Source organism: Pipistrellus kuhlii, unplaced genomic scaffold, assembly GCF_014108245.1.
Source record: "Pipistrellus kuhlii isolate mPipKuh1 unplaced genomic scaffold, mPipKuh1.p scaffold_m20_p_7, whole genome shotgun sequence".
Taxonomy (NCBI): Eukaryota; Metazoa; Chordata; class Mammalia; order Chiroptera; family Vespertilionidae; genus Pipistrellus; species Pipistrellus kuhlii.
In genome coordinates this window covers 39,430,334-39,448,701 of record NW_023425573.1, presented here as the reverse complement: position 1 = coordinate 39,448,701, position 18,368 = coordinate 39,430,334, and the positions used below count along the sequence as shown (strand labels likewise).

The 18,368-nt window shown below is 40.8% G+C and overlaps 2 protein-coding genes and 1 pseudogene across 10 annotated transcripts in view; 2 read left to right on the top strand and 1 right to left on the bottom strand.

The window, feature by feature from the left end:
- METTL8 (methyltransferase 8, methylcytidine) overlaps positions 1-1,078 on the bottom strand; it is an 89,190-nt gene extending 88,112 nt beyond the window's left edge. For 2 of the 3 annotated variants that reach the window (XR_004984868.2, XM_036421084.2), the window contains exon 1: positions 848-1,078. The gene's annotated coding sequence lies outside the window, so the exon portion shown is untranslated. The remainder of the gene's footprint in view (positions 1-847) is intronic. The other variant, XM_036421082.2, reaches the window with a different exon arrangement.
- Positions 1,079-1,283: 205 nt separating this feature from the next.
- The window catches only part of DCAF17 (DDB1 and CUL4 associated factor 17), a 34,936-nt gene continuing 17,851 nt past the window's right edge, over positions 1,284-18,368 (top strand). For 2 of the 7 annotated variants that reach the window (XR_004984867.2, XR_004984866.2), the window contains exons 1-5: positions 1,284-1,800; positions 2,575-2,678; positions 9,671-9,761; positions 15,353-15,489; positions 17,039-17,117. Coding sequence is in view for 5 of the 7 variants with exons in the window: in XM_036421080.2 (XP_036276973.1) it covers positions 1,675-1,800; positions 2,575-2,678; positions 9,671-9,761; positions 15,353-15,489; positions 17,039-17,117 (537 nt within the window). In the remaining 2 variants the exon portion in view is untranslated. Of the gene's footprint in view, positions 1,801-1,981; positions 2,009-2,574; positions 2,679-9,670; positions 9,762-15,352; positions 15,490-17,038; positions 17,118-18,368 lie in introns of those variants that run through there. The other 5 variants (XM_036421080.2, XM_036421077.2, XM_036421081.2 and 2 more) reach the window with 5 other exon arrangements.
- LOC118709169 lies at positions 11,159-12,618 on the top strand (annotated as a pseudogene).

Sequence of the window (18,368 nt, the reverse complement as noted above, 5' to 3'; positions counted from 1 at the left end):
CAAAAAAGTAGCCGAAGGGGAAGGAGAGAGAAAAGAGATGATGCGTTCACTTCCGCAATTACTTGAATTTTGTTTCAGCCAAAAATTCCGTTATCTTTTCTGAGCCCCAGTGTTCTCAGAGACAGCTGCATTCATGAAATGACCAAATTAACTCGTATAGTGCTGTCTAAAGATACACAAAGCGCTCCACAGCATGCTGTACATAAGTTATGAAAAAAAAATCAGCAAAAGCCCAGCCCCTCGCCTAGAGGAAATGCAGCAGGGTTAAAAAAGAGATAAGGTTAAAATTTATACTGAGCACTTTGTGACTCACACGCCCACTCAGTTTTGTACTTTTTGCTGTCGGTCAAATGCCATCTCTCCCTCGCGCATTTACCGGACAAGAGGTGGCGCGCCCAGCCCACGTGGGAGGTGCAAAGAGCACCCTGCAGGGACTCAGCAAGGGGACTTCCACCCGGGGCACGATTCGGGGAAACTTAGTGCAGGGGGGACTTTGCCTCTGCGGGCAGGCCTAGCGATAGTCATTTAGTTTTATTTAGATGAGTCAACGTGGAATACCATAGGCAGCGCAATCAGAATGTAAGCACTTCACATTGTATTCCCATTATGGGGGGGGGGGGGAAGAAGGCCCGAGGAAGGAAAATGCAGCAATTATCTCAAAACCAGCCTGAGTCCTCGCACACCGCAGAGGGGCGGGCCTCGGGAAAGAGCAGTTCAACCCTAGTTTAGAGGGAAAGCCGAGCATCTCCCACCACTAACTCACATACACACAGACCCCAAAAAGTTTAACGGTGAGCCTCGTCTACAGCATCCCACGTGGTCCTGAGGGGAAAGCCGCGGGGCGTACCTGGAGCGCTGGACGCTGCTTTGGGGGGCGCTCTCGACTCCGCGCCTCTCTCGGTGCTTCCCACAGCGCAAGTCAGGGGCCGAGAGGCGGGGGGGGTGCCGGGCGGTAGGGACGGGTCCCTGAGAGCGGGGCACACGGAGGCTGCAGCACCAAGCTCGCAGGGTCCTCTGCCGCCAGCGAGCACCGGAAGGGCGCACCGCCAGGACGGTGCAGGCGCCGCCAGGTCAGAAGGGGCGGGCGGGGCGGGGGGCGGGGCTCGGAGAGGGGCGGGGGCGGGGCGGGGCGGGGGGCGGGGCTCGGAGCGGAGAGGGGCGATGGGCGGGGGCGGGGAACGGGGCAGGGCGATTGGGCGGGGCCGGGAGGGGGCGGGGATAGAAGCGGGCGGGGCGGGGCGGGGCGCGGGGGATAGGCGGGGCGGGGCGAGGGGCGAGGGGCGGGACCAGCGGCCGGAGCGGGTGCCCTGCCGCCTAATGGGAACTGTAGTTCTGGGAGCGAGCCCGGCTCCCTTGGAGGCACCGGGGACTACATTTCCCGAGGAGGGACCGGCGGCTCCTGCAGGCTGCGTGTTCTGGGGGCGACGCAGGACAGCCGGGGCAAGGACCAGCGGGCGTTTGGGGGACAGCCCGTAAAGGGGGCGTCTTTCCCTCCCCTCTTCTTGGTGACCAGGCGGTGCCGTCTGTGTCTCCCGAGCCGCCCTGCCGTGCGCCCCGCAGCCCGGCCCCCGTGTTCGTTTGTCCTGGTCCCCGCGGGGAGCTGGGGCCTCGAGGTTCCGACGGAGCGGCCGTTGCTCCGCGCGAGGGTCTGGATCGCGCCCCTCTCCGGCCCCTATGGGCCCGACCCGGAAGCCCAACGTGTGCCGCCGGCTGAGCCGCCGGGCGCTGGGCTTCTTCTCCGGCGACGCGGGCGCCGTGCAAAGGACGAACCTGGGCATCCTGCGGGCGCTGGTGTGCCAGGTGACCGCCTGAGGGGGGCGGGACCGAGGGCTGCGGGCGCCTGGTGCTCCAGCCTTCCGGGGTGCTCCAGCCTTCCGGGGTGCTCAAGCCTTCTGGGGTGCTCAAGCCTTCCGGGGTGCTGACTTTACGCGGTAGAGCCCCCTTTTCATAAGGTTATTTGTATTTGAGAGGGGCATGGATGCCCTGAACCTGGAGGATTAGTAAATAGGTGTTAATAGGACCGCCAGAAGCTTTTAATTTTCTAAGCTGTTTATATCTTCCTTGCAAACAATCTTTTGAAAAGTTGGTCACCCCACTGAAACCAAAACATGAGAGGGAGGCAGAGTGACGAAGAATTGAACATAATGTTTTTAAATTACATACGTGAAACTTATTTGAAAACCCTAAATTTAACTATCCATCATAAAATGGGTGCACAGTAGAGGCTTATGAATTACTAGAAGCCAGGTGCAGGAAATACGTGAATGCGAGGAAGAGAGGGGGTCCCTTAGCCTGGCCTGTACCCTTGCAATCCGGGGTCCCTCAGGGATGTCCAACTGCCAGGATTGGGTCTATATGGCAGTTGGACAGCCCTCTCACAATCCAGGACCGCTGGCTCCTAACCGCTGGCCTACCTGCCTGCCTGATGGCCCCTAACCATCTCTGTCCAGCCCCCGCTGCTGGGAAGGACTTTCAGCATGACATCCAGAAGGTCTTTTGGCTGTCTAGTTTAATTAGCATATTACGCTTTTATTATTATAGAATTCCTAAACCAAAATCCTTTGTGTCTTTCAGGAAAGTACTAAGTTTAAGAATGTTTGGACTACTCATTCCAAGTCACCTATAGCCTATGAGAGAGGAAGAATATATTTTGATAATTATCGGTGCTGTGTCAGCAGGTATCATTTTTGGGGAAATTTTTTGCTGTAATCCGCTTCACGGTTGATTTTTAACAATTTTATAGAGCCACATGCCTGCATTAGGAAAAATGTGTCCAAAAAGTGGTAATATGGGTGTAATTTGAAAATCTTGTTAAATCTGAAGTTGCAGGCTTCATCTTTGTAATTACCATTTAAAGTGAAATTACTTTGTAGTGCAGGCAAAATGATAAATGGCTCTCAGAGTACTGTGTAATATTTTATTCTGCTTAAAAGATATCAGAGTCAAGAGAGCCAGGTACCTAATAATTAGATGTTGCTTTAGAGGAGATTGTCTTTGTTTTGTTGTGGAAGTACTTGCCTTTTTGTTTTAGAGGAAATGTTCAAATTTGCTCAAGTAGAGAATAGCATAGTACTCATTACCTAGATTCAAAAGCTACTAACGATTTTGCCACATTTGCTTTAACTACCCCATCCTGTCCCTTTATCTCTTTGCTAAGAATTTTAAAGCATATTCTAAACATCGTGCTACATTAAGTTTGCTTCTCTAAAAAATATGGGCATTTTCTTTTTTAAATTACTTTATTAAAATATAGCTCACATGCTATACAATTTACCCAGTTAAATTATGCAGTTCAATGGTTTTTGGTTCATTGAAATTCATATTTAATGACTGTGAATGTGATGAACCATCGGTGGTTCATGTAGGCAGCCCTCACTACTGTTCATTTCAGAACATCTTCATTACCTCAAAAAGAAACTGTATGCTTAGTAGCCATCACTCCAATTCCTCCATCAACCTCAGATCTAAGTAACTGCTAGTCTACTTCCTGTTTTTATAGCTTCACCTATTTCATATACATTGAATCACATGTGGTCCTTTGTGACTGGCTTCTTAGTAGATTGCCAGTTTATCATAAAAGGAACAGCCAGATGGAAGACATGCCTAGGACAAGGGATGTGGGAAGGGGCATGGAGCTCCCCTGCTCCCTGAATCTCCACATGTTCACCAGCCCAGAAGCTCCTCTCCTTTTCTCATGTATACAGGGGTGGGCAACAGTACATTTACAGTTGTATGAGAAACAGTGTTTATTTGGTATTATTTATTCATTATTGTATTATTTTCCATACAAGCAACTGTAAACCGACTTTTGCCCCCTCCCTGCACACATAATGCTATATATTTCCCTCTAGGAATTGTTTTTGGTGTATACATAAATGCCAATATTCTGTGTATTTGTTTTAACTTTGTTCAAAATATTTTAAAATTTCTCTTGAGATTTCTTATTTTACTCATGTTAATTAATAGTGTATTTAATGTTCAAATATTTGGGGATTTTTCCAGCTATCTTTCTGTTACTGATTTTAAATTCATTCCACTGTGATCTGAAAGCATAATTTGTATCATTTTCTGGTCTTTTAAATTTGTGAAGATGTATTTTATGGCCCAGATTGTGTCTATCTTGGTGATTTTTTCCTGTGAGCTTGAGAAGGATGTGTATTCTGCTGTTGTTGGATAAAGTATTCTGTACATGTCAATTAGATACAGTTGATTGATGGTACTGTTCAGTTCAAGTATATTATTACTGACTTTCTGCTTGCTGGATTTGTTAGTTGCTGACAGAGGTTGTATTGAAATGTCCAACTATAATAGTGGATTTGTCTGTTTCTCCTTTTGTCCTATCAGCTTTTGCCTCTCATATTTTGATACTCTGTTGTTAGATGATACATATTAAGGATTTTTATGTCTTGGAAAAGTAACTGCTCTACCATTATATAATGCCAGTCTTTATCCCTAATAATTTTCCTTGTTGAAGTTTGCCTTGTCTGAAATTAATATAGCTACACAACATGATGTATCTTTCCCTGTCCCTTTACTTTTACTTTATCTGTGTCTTTACATTCAAAGTAGGGTTTTTTTTTGTAGCCAACGTATATTTGGATCTTGTTATTTTTAATCAACTCTGACAGGCTCTTTCAGTAAGTGTATGTAGACCATTTACATTTATAGGGATTATAGATACAGTTGGTTTAATACTTAACCATATATTAGTAACTATTTTCTAGTCCTTGCCTTTGTTCCTTATTCCTTTTTTGTCTTCTATTATTTTTACTAGAGGCTCGTTGCATGATATTCATGCAAGAATAGGCCTTCCTTCCTCTGGCTTCACTCCCAGCTGCCCTGGAGCCAGCATATCCCTGCTCCCAGCCCGCATGGGAACCAGCAAGTCCTCACTTCTGTCCGGAGAACTCCACCCAACCCCCCCCCACCCTACCCACCCCGCCCACCTGGGAGCCAGCAAGTCCTTGCTTCTGTCTGAAGCACCACTCCTATAGCTCCCTCCACTGCCCTCCTTCCCCTCATAGCAGGAATCCCACCCCTCCCAGCCACTCCCTGCCTACATATGCAAATCAACCTCATCTTTGTTGGGTTAATTTACATACACACTCTGATTGGCTGTGGACATAATGGAGTAATGGTTAATTTGCATGATTCTCTTTTATTAGGTAAGATGTTTCCTTTGTTTTAATTGAGCCTTTTACTAGTATGTGATTAATTTTCCTCCCACTCAGCATATCAATTATACTTCTTTTTAAACATTTTTAGTGGTTGCCTTATAATTTGCAATATACATTACAACTAATCTAAATTTCATGTAACACTGTACCTCTTATAGGTAGTGCAAATACCTTATAATGGAGTATTTCTAATTCTTCCCTACTGCCTTTTATAATATTGTTGTCATCCATTTTACTTGTCTATAAGTGATAATCTATTATTGACAAGTTATCTATTAAGAATAAGAAGAATAAAGGATTTTGTTTTATCTTCATTTCTTTCTTCTCTAACACTTTTCCTTTCTCATTGTAGGTCTGAGTTTCTAACCCATATTATCTTTCTTCTCTCTGAAGAACTTCTTTGAAAATTTCTTGTAAGGTCTACAGGCAGCACATTTCCTCAATTTTTGTTTGAGAAATTCTTATTTCTCCTTGATTTTTGAAGGATAATTTTTTGGGATACAGAATTTTTGGTTCTTAGATTTTTTTCTTTTATTTCTTAAAGGACTAGTATTTCACTCCATTCTCTACTTGCTTGCATGGTTTCTAAAAGAGAAGTCCAATGTAATTCTTATCATAGGTAAAATGCTCTCCCTCAGCTCCTTCCCTCCCCCAGCTCCTATTTTTTATTTTCTACAGTTAGCATATGATATACCTAGGTATAGGGGTTTTTATTATTATTATTATTTTTCTTGTTGTTCTGTAAACTTCCTGAATTTGTGGTTCTGTATCTAACATTGATTTTGCAAATTTCTCAGCCATCATTATTTCAAGTGTTTCTTCTGTTTTGTTTTCTCTTTCTTCTCCTTCTGGCATAATGTATATTATGTGTACATTACATTTTTTTCTAGTTGTCCCATAGTTATTGGATATTCTGTGCTATGGGGTTTTTTGTTTTCTTTTTCTTTTTTTTATAGTATGGGAAGTTCTGCTTCTCTCTCTTCCTTCTCTCTCTCTCTCTCTCTCTCTCTCTCTCTCTCTCTCTCTCTCTCTCTCTAGTTTGGGAAGTTTCTGTTGACATATCTTCAAGCTCAGTGATTCTTTCCTTGGCTATGTCTAATATACTGATGAGCTACCCAAGACGTTCTTCATTTGTGTTAAGCTGCTTTTGATTTCTGGTATTTCCTTTTGATTTTTTCTTAGGCATTTCTTTTTTATCTCTGCTTAATTAACCATCTGTTCTTGCATGTTGTCCACTTCTTCCATTATTAGCATATTAATCATAGTTATGTTAAGTTCCCAATCTAATTCCAAATTCTAAATTACCACAAAGTTTCCAAACTAAATCAATATCTTCGCCATATCTGAATCTGGTTCTGATACTTACTTGATCTCTTCAAACTTTGTACTCTGCATTTTAGTATGCCTTGTAATTTTTGTTGAAAGTTGCATTTGATATATCAGGTAAAAAGAATTGTGACAAATAGGTTGTTAGAGTGAGGTTTGAATTAGGCTGTGTTTTTGGTTTGCTGTAGCTGTAGGTGTCAGGCTAAAATTTCCTCTAGTGTCCTTGTTTTTTTCTCCCCAGTACTGACTAGCAGCTTGCTCCTGGGGTTTTGCTCTCGGTAAGATATGATTCTTGATATCCATCTCTCTCTCCAGTGATGGGAGCTGCAGTTTGCCCTGCAACCTCAACTGTTTGATAGATACAAGAGTCGTTGATTTTCACTTTGTTCATTTTCTTGTGGTGAGGACAGGTGGGATGACTTCTAAGCTCTTTACATGTTGGCCAGACTAGAAGTTAGGATGATTTTTTAGATAGTGTTTTAAATTTGTTCTGACTCAGAAGAGCTCCTCCCAGCAATCTTTCTGGTTCTCCATGGCAAGTTAGCCTGCATGCAGTTTAGCCTGTATGGCCAGTGAATCTACCAATCTCTTCCCATTTGCCTTTCTTCACAACCTTCAGTGGTTTTGAGAATGCGTAAGCTAGAACTCCTCCAGACTGTTGCAGATGAGCAGTTATCTGCTTTATCACTGTTTCTTCCCCTACGCAAAATCTTTGAGTCAAGGCTCTGGTGCTGCTGGGAGTGGGTGGGGTCAATGGAACCCTCTCTCTGAGTGACTACTCTACAGGCTGAGCACTTGAGGTTGGTGTAGGCGTTAGCCTCAGGTCTTCTTCCTCTGTGTGGAACCACATCTTATGAGATGGGATAAGACAAATCTAGGCTCCAGTGTTCTTAGACAAGCCATGCCCAAGGTAGAACCTCTAACCCATGAGTAGACGCTAGCCAGAAGAAGGGAACCCCACCTCGACTTTACTCGTTCAGGACTGAGTCCCAGCAACAAGCAGCTGGGGCAGGAAATAAATGCTGGCCCTCGGGAAGGTAGCCCTCTGGGAGCCAGTAGCCCTCTGGGAGCTGGGTTAGCAGGAGCCCAGTACTCTTGGCTGTATCAGTCTGGACTGGAGTTTTTGTCTTACTGAGCAGAGAATAATGGGAAGGAGCACATCCTATTATAGTTCAGTTACCATAAGCTCACTATTGTTACTGACTTCTAGTAGGTTTTCTTGACTAAATATGTCTTCATTTGCTGTATGCCCCCAAGACCATTTCCAGAGACTTTAAAATAGTTGTCCTTTCATAATTTCCACCAGTTTTCCTGGGGAGTACAGCCACATAGCTCCTCATGTCATCATGCTGGAAGTGGCAATCTGGACATTTTCTTGTATGATCATAATGTCATCAGACCTATCAAAATGAGCGGTAATTCTTTGGTTTCATTTAATGCCTTTTTAAAAAAATATATATATATAGCTTCCCAATTTAGATATATCTGTTTTAATTAAAAAAAAAAAAAAAAAAATCAGGGGAGCCCGGCGGTGTAGCTCAGTGGTTTAGCATTGACCTATGAACTAGGAAGGTCACAGTTCGATTCCCAGTCAGGGCACATGCCCAGGTTGCAGGCTCGATCCCCAGTGGGGGGTGTGCAGAAGGCAGCTGATCAATGATTCTCTCTCATCATTGATGTTTCTATCTCTCTCTCCCCTGTCTTCCTCTCTGAAATCAATAAAAATATATTTAAAAAAGAAAATCAACAAAACTCTGGGGAGGGAGGGTATGTATAGGGGGGGCAATGTTAAAATATGTACACAGATAATAATTTAATTAAAAAAATACATATATATAAAGAAAATCAGTGGGAACAGCATTATTGGTAAGTAGTATAGAAGTTTTTTAGTATGGCATTCACCTGTGTTTTCCTTATAGGTTAGAATCAAATATGAGGTTGCTTTTATGCCTTTGAAATTCTCTTTTTGTTACTATTCACTCAAGGATATATTTTCCTCCCATTGATTTTTAGAGGGACAGTGGAAGGAAAGAGTAGAGACAGAGAGAAACGCTGATGTGCGAGAGAGACATGGATTGGTTACCTCCGACATGTGCCCCCACCTGAGACTAGGGATTGAACTTGCAACCAAGGTACAAGCCCTTGACCGGAATCGAACCCTGGACCCTTCAGTCTGCGGACTGACACTCTAATCTGAGCAAAAACAGCTAGGGCTGTGGTTGGCAAACTGCAGCTGGAGAGCCACATGCGGCTCTTTGGCCCCTTGAGTGTGGCTCTTCCACAAAATACCACAGCCTGGACAAGTCTATTTTGAAGAAGTGGCGTTAGAAGAAGTTTAAGTTTAAAACATTTGGCTCTCAAAAGCAATTTCAATCATTGTCCTATTGATATTTGGCTCTGTTGACTAATGAGTTTGCCAACCGCTGAGCTAGGGTAAATTCTCTTTGATTTGAGAAAACATCAAAGGTGAATAAAATTGTTACCCTAAAATTGTGTCTAAGTAGTAGTTTAATTTTAAAGTTCATCAGTTAAAAAAGTGAAAACATCTACAAACGCATTTCAGTAGAAATCAGAAATATAAATTAAAAGCAAGAGACTATTTTATACATTAAAAAATATTGGCAGAAGTATAAACTTATTCAATCTTTCTGAAAGCCATTTAGGGAATAAACAAACCTTAAAGGGTATTTCCTGTTTCAATCCACTAATTTTCATTCTAAAATAATTGGACTCTTTATCTAATTAATTTTCATTAAAAATATTAGAGAAACAAATAAGAGCATCACAGAATTCTACCAAGATATTCATAGTAAATGTTCATGATTCTATTTTAGAAAATAACCTGTAGGTAGTTAAACGTATGTAAAGAAAAAGTAGAGGGAAATTAACCAAAATGTTAATAGTGGTTATTTTTGACATTTTTACGGTATAAATCTATTTAAATTTTATTATTTTTTAAAGATTTTTTTCTATGAATATGAATTATGAATTTTATAATCAGAAAAAAATATTAACATATAATTAAAAAGAGGAAAGCAAACTAATAAGTTGCATTTTGGTAGCCTAAATCTCTGACTAGAAAAAAAAAGTCACTCAAACCTGAGAAAATACTGTCTCAGTTATTAAAATGAGTTATAATTAATCATTTATTTTTCTCTTTTCCCCAGTGTTGCATCAGAGCCAAGAAAACTTTATGAAATGCCAAAATGCTCCAAATCAGAAAAAATAGAGGATGCTTTATTATGGGAATGCCCAGTGGTAAGTTTTGTTTTTAGGCATTTGTTTTTAAAACAATTTTAACCTAGAACTGATTATTATTAATACATTGTACAAGGGAATAAAACTTAAACATTATGAATCTTGAAAGGAGTTAAAGAGAATTTATCTTTTGATTATTATTTTTCCTCATGAAATAATATTCAAAATATATTTTTTAAATTTGATACCATTTGTAAATCTTAAAAATTGAAAAAAAATTTGATCTCATTAAAAGTTCCATAAGAAATAAAAATGAGTTTATGGTTATTTTTAGTGTTTAAGAAATGATTTTACTTACTATACTGAAACAAAATATTTTGTTACAGGTTATGTTACATGTTATGGGTAATAATTATGTTACATGATTGTTTGAAAGGGGATTCTTATGAGTTTCCTCCAGGAATCTTATTAGGAAAATCATAAGATAAAAATAAAAAACAATCCTAACCAGTTTGGCTCAGTGGATAGAGCATCAGCCTGCTCTATCCACTGAAGGGTCCCAGGTTCGATTCCAGTCAAGGGCATGTGCCTTGGTTGCAGGTACATCCCCACTAGGAAGTGTGCAGGAGACAGCTAATAGATGTTTCTCTCTCATCAATGTTTCTAACTCTCTATCCCTCTCCTTTCCTCTCTGTAAAAAAATCAATAAAATATATTTTATAAATAAATAAATAAATAAATAAATAATAAAAAACATTGGGGCCCTGGCCGAGTAGCTCAGTTGGTGAGAGCATCGTTCTGATACACCACGGTTGAGATTTTGATCCTAGGTCAGAGCATATATAAGAATAAATCAATGAATGCATAAGTAAGTTGAACAACATCTATATTTCTCTATCTCCCTTCCTTTCTTGCTCTAAATCAATAACAATAATAATCCTATATAATAAAAAGCTAATATGCAAATTGTTTCCTCCACTGGGAGTTTGACCAGGGGTGGGGCTGGCCGGCCATCTGCCGGTGGCCTCTCCCCCACCCCTCATCCCCCTGGCCAGCCCCGCCCGGATTGGCCAACTGCCTGCCCCCAGTAACCCCCCACACACACTCTGATTGGGACAAGCCAGTGGGACCCCACCTGTGCATGAATTCTTGCACCAGGCCTCTAGTAATAATATAAGCTTATTCCATTAGACCAGCATTGTCCTAGTGAGTATTTTTCAAAATACTATTTTCATTAAGATGTTAATATCTTATAGTTCTTAAAGGCATTTGGAGAAAACGGGTTTTAGACAAGTTTGGGGTATTCTGACTTCAAACGTTAAACAAATTTATAGAATTACTTCTCAGAGCCTTTAATAGTAATAATACTTATAAGAATTGTAATGTGGACAAGGTGACGGGACACGCGCTGTAAGTTGGGGTCAGTCCGGACCTCGCGGGCGCCTCCGCATTCCGCGATGACAGGACCGCCCGCCGCAGTAGCCCGATCGCAGGTGCGCGATCGGCGCTCAGAGCAACTAAGAACAGAAACTGAGGCACGCAGATTTCCCACCGGTCGGACCCGGGCTGCCGGCGGACCGCACTCTTGAGTCCCGCTCCTCCCCACTTGGAAAGCTACGGTCGGCCCTGGGGCCCGGAGGGCAGCTGGGCACCAGGACTGCACTGTCCCGCTCGCGAGGGAAGGAGGGAAGTTCGCCGTCGCTGCAGCTGGCAGTCTGGCCGGCTGACACGGGGAGGCTGCAGACCCAGGCCCCTGGGACGGACGTCGAAGGACAAGCGGGATGTCCACCACCGCCTGGCCAAGGAGAACGGCTGGCGCGCCCGCCGCGCCTTCGAGCTGCTGCAGCTCAATGAGGAATCCCGGCTCTTCCAGGGTGTGAGGCGGGCAGCTGGAGCCAGGTGCTCAGCCAGAAGATCGGGAGGCCACGGGGGCTGGCCATGTGGTGGCTGTGGACCTTCAAGCTATTGCTCCGCTCCCAGGTGTGTTACAGATCCAGGAGGACATCACCCAGCTGTCCACTGCAGAGGACATCATCCGGCTCTTTGAGGGCTGCCCCGCGCACTTAGTGGTGTGTGACGGGGCTCCCGATGTAACTGGCCTCCGTGATGTGAATGAGTATATCAGGCCCAGCTTCTCCTAGCCGCTCTGAACATTGCTACACACGTCTTGAAGCCAGGGGGCTGCTTTGTAGCCAAGATCTTCCGAGGCCGGGATGTGACACTGATCTACAGCCAGCTGCATGACTTCTTTTCCAACGTGCTCTGTGCCAAGCCTAGGAGCAGCCGGAACTCCAGCATCGAGGCCTTCGCCGTCTGTCAGGGTTATGACCCCCCGGAGGGCTTCCTGCCAGACCTGACCAAACCCCTGCTGGACCACTCTTACGATCCAGATCTCAACCAATTAGATGGACCCACCCGCATCATTGTGCCATTTGTAGCCTGTGGGGACCTGAGCTCCTATGATTCCGACCGCAATTACCCTCTGGACCTGGAGGATGGCTCAGAGTACAAGTACACGCCCCCATGCAGCCCCCCATCTCACCGCCATACCAGGAAGCCTGCACGTTGAAGAAGAAGCGGCAGCTGGCCAAGGAGATCCGCTCCCAGGACTGCCCCAGCAACACAGTGGACGCATCGCCCCAGCCCCTGGCTGCCCCACAGAGCCACACCCTGGTGGCCTCTGAGGTGGAAAACAGTGGAATGAATTGTTCACCTTAACACATCAAGCTGGCAGTCTGCGACAACTTGGAAGCTGTTTGCCGTCAGGAGAGCCAGAACTTATGTTAATGAACTTGTTTTTCAAATATCTTGTCGCTGGGCTTCCAGTGGGAACCTGCAATGACCACCAGGAACACAGCCAGGAAAGAACATCATGGAATGTTCGTCTGACCTACAGAGGGGGTTCTTGACTGAGATCTTACCTCTTATCCAGGAATTTGATGGAGGAAAATAGTACATCTTTATTTTCACTAATATGACTAACATGGAGCTGTATTCCCAAATATGAATTTCTAGCAGTAAATCATGATTATAAAAGCAGTGCCTGCAACTTTCCTGCCAAACCAAATCAGATCAGTTCGTTTTTATAGTAGACATTGCATCATGAAATATTGTTCACATTCGTCACTAATTGGAATCATGGGATATCTTATAGTTTGATTTATTAATAAAAATGTTATCTATTGCCGGCACCGGTTTGGCTCAGTGGATAGAGCATCGGCCTGCGGACTGAAAGGTCCTGGGTTCGATTCCGGTCAAGGGCATGTACCTTGGCTGCGGGCACATCCCCAGTAGGGGTGTGCAAGAGGCAACTTGTCGGTGATTCTCTCTCATTGATGTTTCTAACTCTCTATCCCTCTCTCTTCCTCTCTGTGAAAAATCAATAAAATATATATTTTTAAAAATGGCATCTATTATTACAAAAAAAATAATAATAATTCTAATGTGCATAGTGATTATCGAGCTACTTTTCCAAACTCTGGATCATAAAACTTCTTTTTAGGTATATTTCTTTTTTTCTTTTTCTTTTTTTCTTTTTGGTAACCCTCACCTGAGGATATTTTTCCATTGATTTTTAGGGAGAGAGGAGGAGAGAGGGAATGACATAGAGAAATATGGATGTGAGAGAAACACGTTGATTGGTTGCCTCCTGCATGCACCCGGACCAGGCCTGGGCTGAAGAGGAGCTTGCAACCGAGGTATGTGCCCTTGAGTGGATCTGTCCCTTCAGTCCACAGGCCAATGCTCTATCCACTGAGCCAAACTGGCTAAGGCTAGGAATATTTCTTAATAATAGTGTTTCATGGGATCAGTGTAATAAGAAATACACTTAGGAAACACTACAACAAATTAATCAGGTCTTTGAGTCTGGTTGGTGGTTCTTTAGGGAAAATAGAACTCACAATATGTGACCAAAAATAAAGTTTAAAGGATAAGAAGGCTCTACTTTGAATTTACCATTAAAATTATTTAAAAAAAAAAAAAACAAATACACTGTTTTTACATAGAATTGTATATTTCTGTAGCTGCTGCTTTCTTTTTTTCCTGGACATGTTTTTTTTCTGTTCACATAAGGCTCCATTTTAAAAATCAGAAAGCTTTAAATCTATGTTTTCTTCCCCAACTCCTTATTGAAACCTAAAAATAACTGTTGTGCCCCAACATAGAAAGCCTTTTGTATCCATTTTCATTGGTGCAGGGAGGATGAGGACAAATTTCTTAATTGAGAAAAGTTTTGAAGACAGTAGTACAAAGCACCTAAAAATTTAGAGCAGTCCTGTAAAAATACAGTTTCAGGTAACTAAATTCCTAGCATCACTTCTTGTTAAACATTTTGTTCTCATTTGAAGTGAAGATTTTCCATTAAAAAAAATTAAGAAACATATTGCATTGTTTTTAACATACTGATGCGAAACTATATTTAAATTAGCACCATTCTTTTCTGAGACAACCTACGGAATATAACTTTTGGTTTAAGAAAATAGCTCAAACCTATTGTATATGCTCCTTCATATTTTTTTAATAGGCAAGGTATAAATACTACATTTTTAAAAACTTAAAAATCTCTATGAGATGATGCTTATATAACACACCATATACTTAAAAAAAAATTGATGTTAAAAGTACCTCTTATTTCTTTTTCTCCCATTTAAAAGGGAAGACAAATTTTTGTGACCATGTATCCAGGCAGTAAGAGAACAGAAAAAAAAAGAATAACTATGCCTTCATTTTTTTTCTGTTCTCTTACTGCCTGGATTAATTTTTTTCTGTTCTCTTACTGCCTGGATTAAATACTAGATTAATTTTAACTTCCCTATTTTTAACTCTCCTCCTAGAATTTCCACAAATTAAATAGAAGCCTTTGCTTTCTTTGTCTTCCTGTCTTAGACTTCCACCTGGTGGTAGCTCTGCAGTGGCAGGTGCACCAGGCAGTTAACCTCTTCCTTTGTGGGGTGTAATTCCTTGATGACGTAGGTTATCTTTAAACCAGGTCTACCTTCTGTTCCCATTGGGCTGCCTTGATTCTGGATTATAGCTTTTCATCCTGAGTTAGAGTAGAGCCACAATGACTAATGGGATAATTTGCCCTTTTGCCACTTTGACTTCTGTCAAAAGGAAAACACGTCTTAGAAATGTCTCTTCTAATGATGACTCTTAATTGCTATGCTATTCTACATGGCCTTAAAAACTTGTTACTATTGTTGTCATCCTTATCACAGCGGCAGTATTAGAAATACTCCAACCATCATGATGATTGGTTAACATTTGTTGAATACTTAATGATAAATAATAATAATACATTATTTTATGTACTGTTTTAGTGCTTATATGAATAGGCTCACTTAATTAAGTTAATGATAGAAATAATTATACCCACAAATTGTATTCCTGAAATCTATGTAATTTTATTAGCCAATGACACCCCAGTAAATTTGATTTAAAAAACAAATAAATAAATAAAAATAAAACAATTACCCACAATTTTTTTCCCCCTTGTCTTAATTCTTTATTTGGGTATTTGAGCATTTACTATTATTTCTTTGATATGCTTATTTGACTATTTCTTTAGTGCTTAGCTGTTCTCTTTGGGCATTGAGTACTGCAGATTGTTCATGGCCAAGTAGTTTTACTTTTCCATCTCATTTTTTTAGGGGGAAATGCTGCCCAATCCATCAGATTATAAATCCTCACTCATAGCACTGACAGCCCATAACTGGCTACTTCGTATATCAGCAAGTACAGGAAGAGTCCTTGAGAAAATATATCTTGCTTCGTATTGCAAATTCAGGTATTATTTGTGACTTTATTATTCAAGATTTTATTATAAAAATTTGAGACTGTGGACCAGGAAATTCAAAGCAAGTTTTTTTTTGTGTGTGTGTGTGTTTTAGTTCTCCATTGCATACCTAGATCTCAATTTATATATCCTTTTTTTCTCTCCTCATGACTAAATTTGAAGTTCTGAGAATAGAGAGTCTTTATAATTTTTTTTGTATCCTTATCAGTAGCTAACCTGTAGTAGTTGGCAGATAAACTTTAAAAAGTCTTGTGTTTTTCATCTATAATATTAAAAGCATAATATGTTAATTAAACCGGACGTCCTTCCAAATGACCTGGAGGAAGCCAGTGCTGCTGCAAGGGCCGAGCCCCTTGCACAAGTTTCATGCAACAGGCCTCTAGTCTACAAATAACATTCTATATGTAAGATGCACTTTGGTAGATTTTCCTGAAGGCTAGTCTGTTTCAGTTAAATTACTCACCTAGTGCAATCTAAGAACTGTTATTTTAAATCTAGTTTTATAAATTAGATATAAATTTTTGAAGTATGTGCATTTAAAATGTGAAAGTAATATTTTTATACTTTATATAAAATAGTTATTTTGTTTTCTAAGTTTTGAATACTGTTAGCTCAAACAATTTTCATCAAACTCAGAAGGATTAAAGTTATATATTTTTATAAGAATATTTTCACATAAGGATTAGGAGGGAATTCTTTTAGCTGTTTATTTGTTTTTTAAATAAATTGCTTTGCTTTTATAATTTAAGTAATTAAAAAACTTAACATGTGACTGGCTGGTGTGGATCAGTGGGTCAACCCATGAACCAAGAGGTCACCAGTTTGATTCCCAGTCAGGGCACATGCCTGGGTTGCAGGCTCAATCCCCAATAAGGGGTGTGGGGGTGGGGAGTGCAGGAGGCAGCTTATCGATGATGTTTCTCTCATTGATGTTTCTCTCTATCTATCCCACTCCCTTTCTTTCTTTTTAAAAATGAATAAAAACAGTCCAGAGAGCATGGCTCAGTGGTTGAAAATCAGCCTATGAATCAGGAGGTCACGGTTTGATTCCCCGTCAGGGCACATGCTCAAGTTGCAGGCTCGATCCCCAGTGTGGGGTGTGCAGGAGGCAGCCAATTAGTGATTCTCTATCATCATTGATGTTTCTATCTCTCTCTCCCTTTCTCTTCCACTCTGAAATAAATAAAAATATATTTTAAAAAATAAAATAAAAATCAATAAAACAGCCCTAACTGGTTTGGCTCAGTGGATAGACCATCGATCTGTGGACTCAAGGGTCCCAGGTTCGATTCTGGTCAAGGACATGTACCTTGACTGCAGGCACATACCCAGTAGGGATTGTGCAGGAGGCAGCTGATCGATGTTTCTATTTCTCTGTCTCTCGCACTCCTCTTTGTAAAAAGTCAATAAAATATACATATTTTTAAAAATTAATACAACATTTTTAAATATGACAAAATATATACTATATTTTGATTTAAGTATAAGAAAGCCTCTCTTCACCTCCAAATGAATAAACTTTGCTTCATTCTTTTAAAAGATACTTGAGCTGGGACACTCCTCAAGAAGTCATCGCAGTCAAATCAGCTCAGAACAAAGGCTCAGCATTGACCCGGCAGGTAGGCATCTTTAAACATTTCATAAAACGAAGAATTTGTTTTTTCCGTAGGAATTTGTCTGCTGATTTGTCATAAAAGAACTAATGATCTTTGTTTTCTGAAGCATGCTATAAAAGTTGTTTACGCCCTGACTGGTTTGGCTTAGTGGATCGAGTGTCGGCCTGCGGACTGAAGGGTCCTGGGTTCAATTCAAGAAAGGGAATATAGAACATTATAAACTGATGAACCAAAAGTCAGATATAAAGACAGTAAAGCAACAAGCAGACTGTCAAATTAAAGTGGGGAGGGTAGGGAGATCTGGGGGAGGTAAGAGATCAACCGAAGGACTTGTATACGTGCATATAAGTACAACCAATGGACATAAAACTCTGGGGAGGGAGGGTATGTATGGGGGGGGCAATGTTAAAATATGTACACAGATAATTTATAACAATAAAAAATAAATTAATTAATTAGTTTTAAAAAAAGAAAGAAAGAAAAGAAAGGGAATGTACCTTGGTTGTGGGCACATCCCTAGTTGGAGGTGTGCAAGAGGCAGCTGATTTGATGTTTCTCTCTCATCGATGTTCCTAACTCTCTATCCCTCCTTTCCTTTCCTCTCTGTAAAAAATCAATAAAATATATATATATTTTTAAAGTTGTTTATCACAAATTTCAGAAATTCCCTTTAAACCACTCTGGGCTAGTACAGACTCTTTTACATTCCATAGTAGAAAGAAATTGACTGGATCTTGTTCTTCAAAGTAAGGAAGCCATCTTCTTCAAGCAGACAAATCACTCAAGCTTTTATTGTCGATACTCTTTTCTTATTTCATATATGGCTTTTAAATTATATAACCATGATAACCTTGTGTCTTTCAGTTAGGCTCTTTATTGTTTGAATTCCAACTTACAATATTAATGATTAATATTACATTAAAATATAATGTATTATTTTATATTAACATAAACATATAATTTATAATATAATATAGGGATGTATTATATGATATGTAATATTTTTTACAGTATAAAATGTTTTTTTATAGAATATAAAATATATTTTGTTGCTAAGAAATGTTTAGTTTTATATTTACTTTTATAAGTTTTGTGTGTAAGTGCATATGTGTGATTGAAGGGTGACCGTTTTAATGGACATATTTTGAACATGTATGAATCTCTGTTTAAATAGCTCTAGTGTAGATAGATGGTTATTTTTGATTCATGAAAACATCTATAACTACTGCATGCGAGGACGGGTGAATGTTTTCA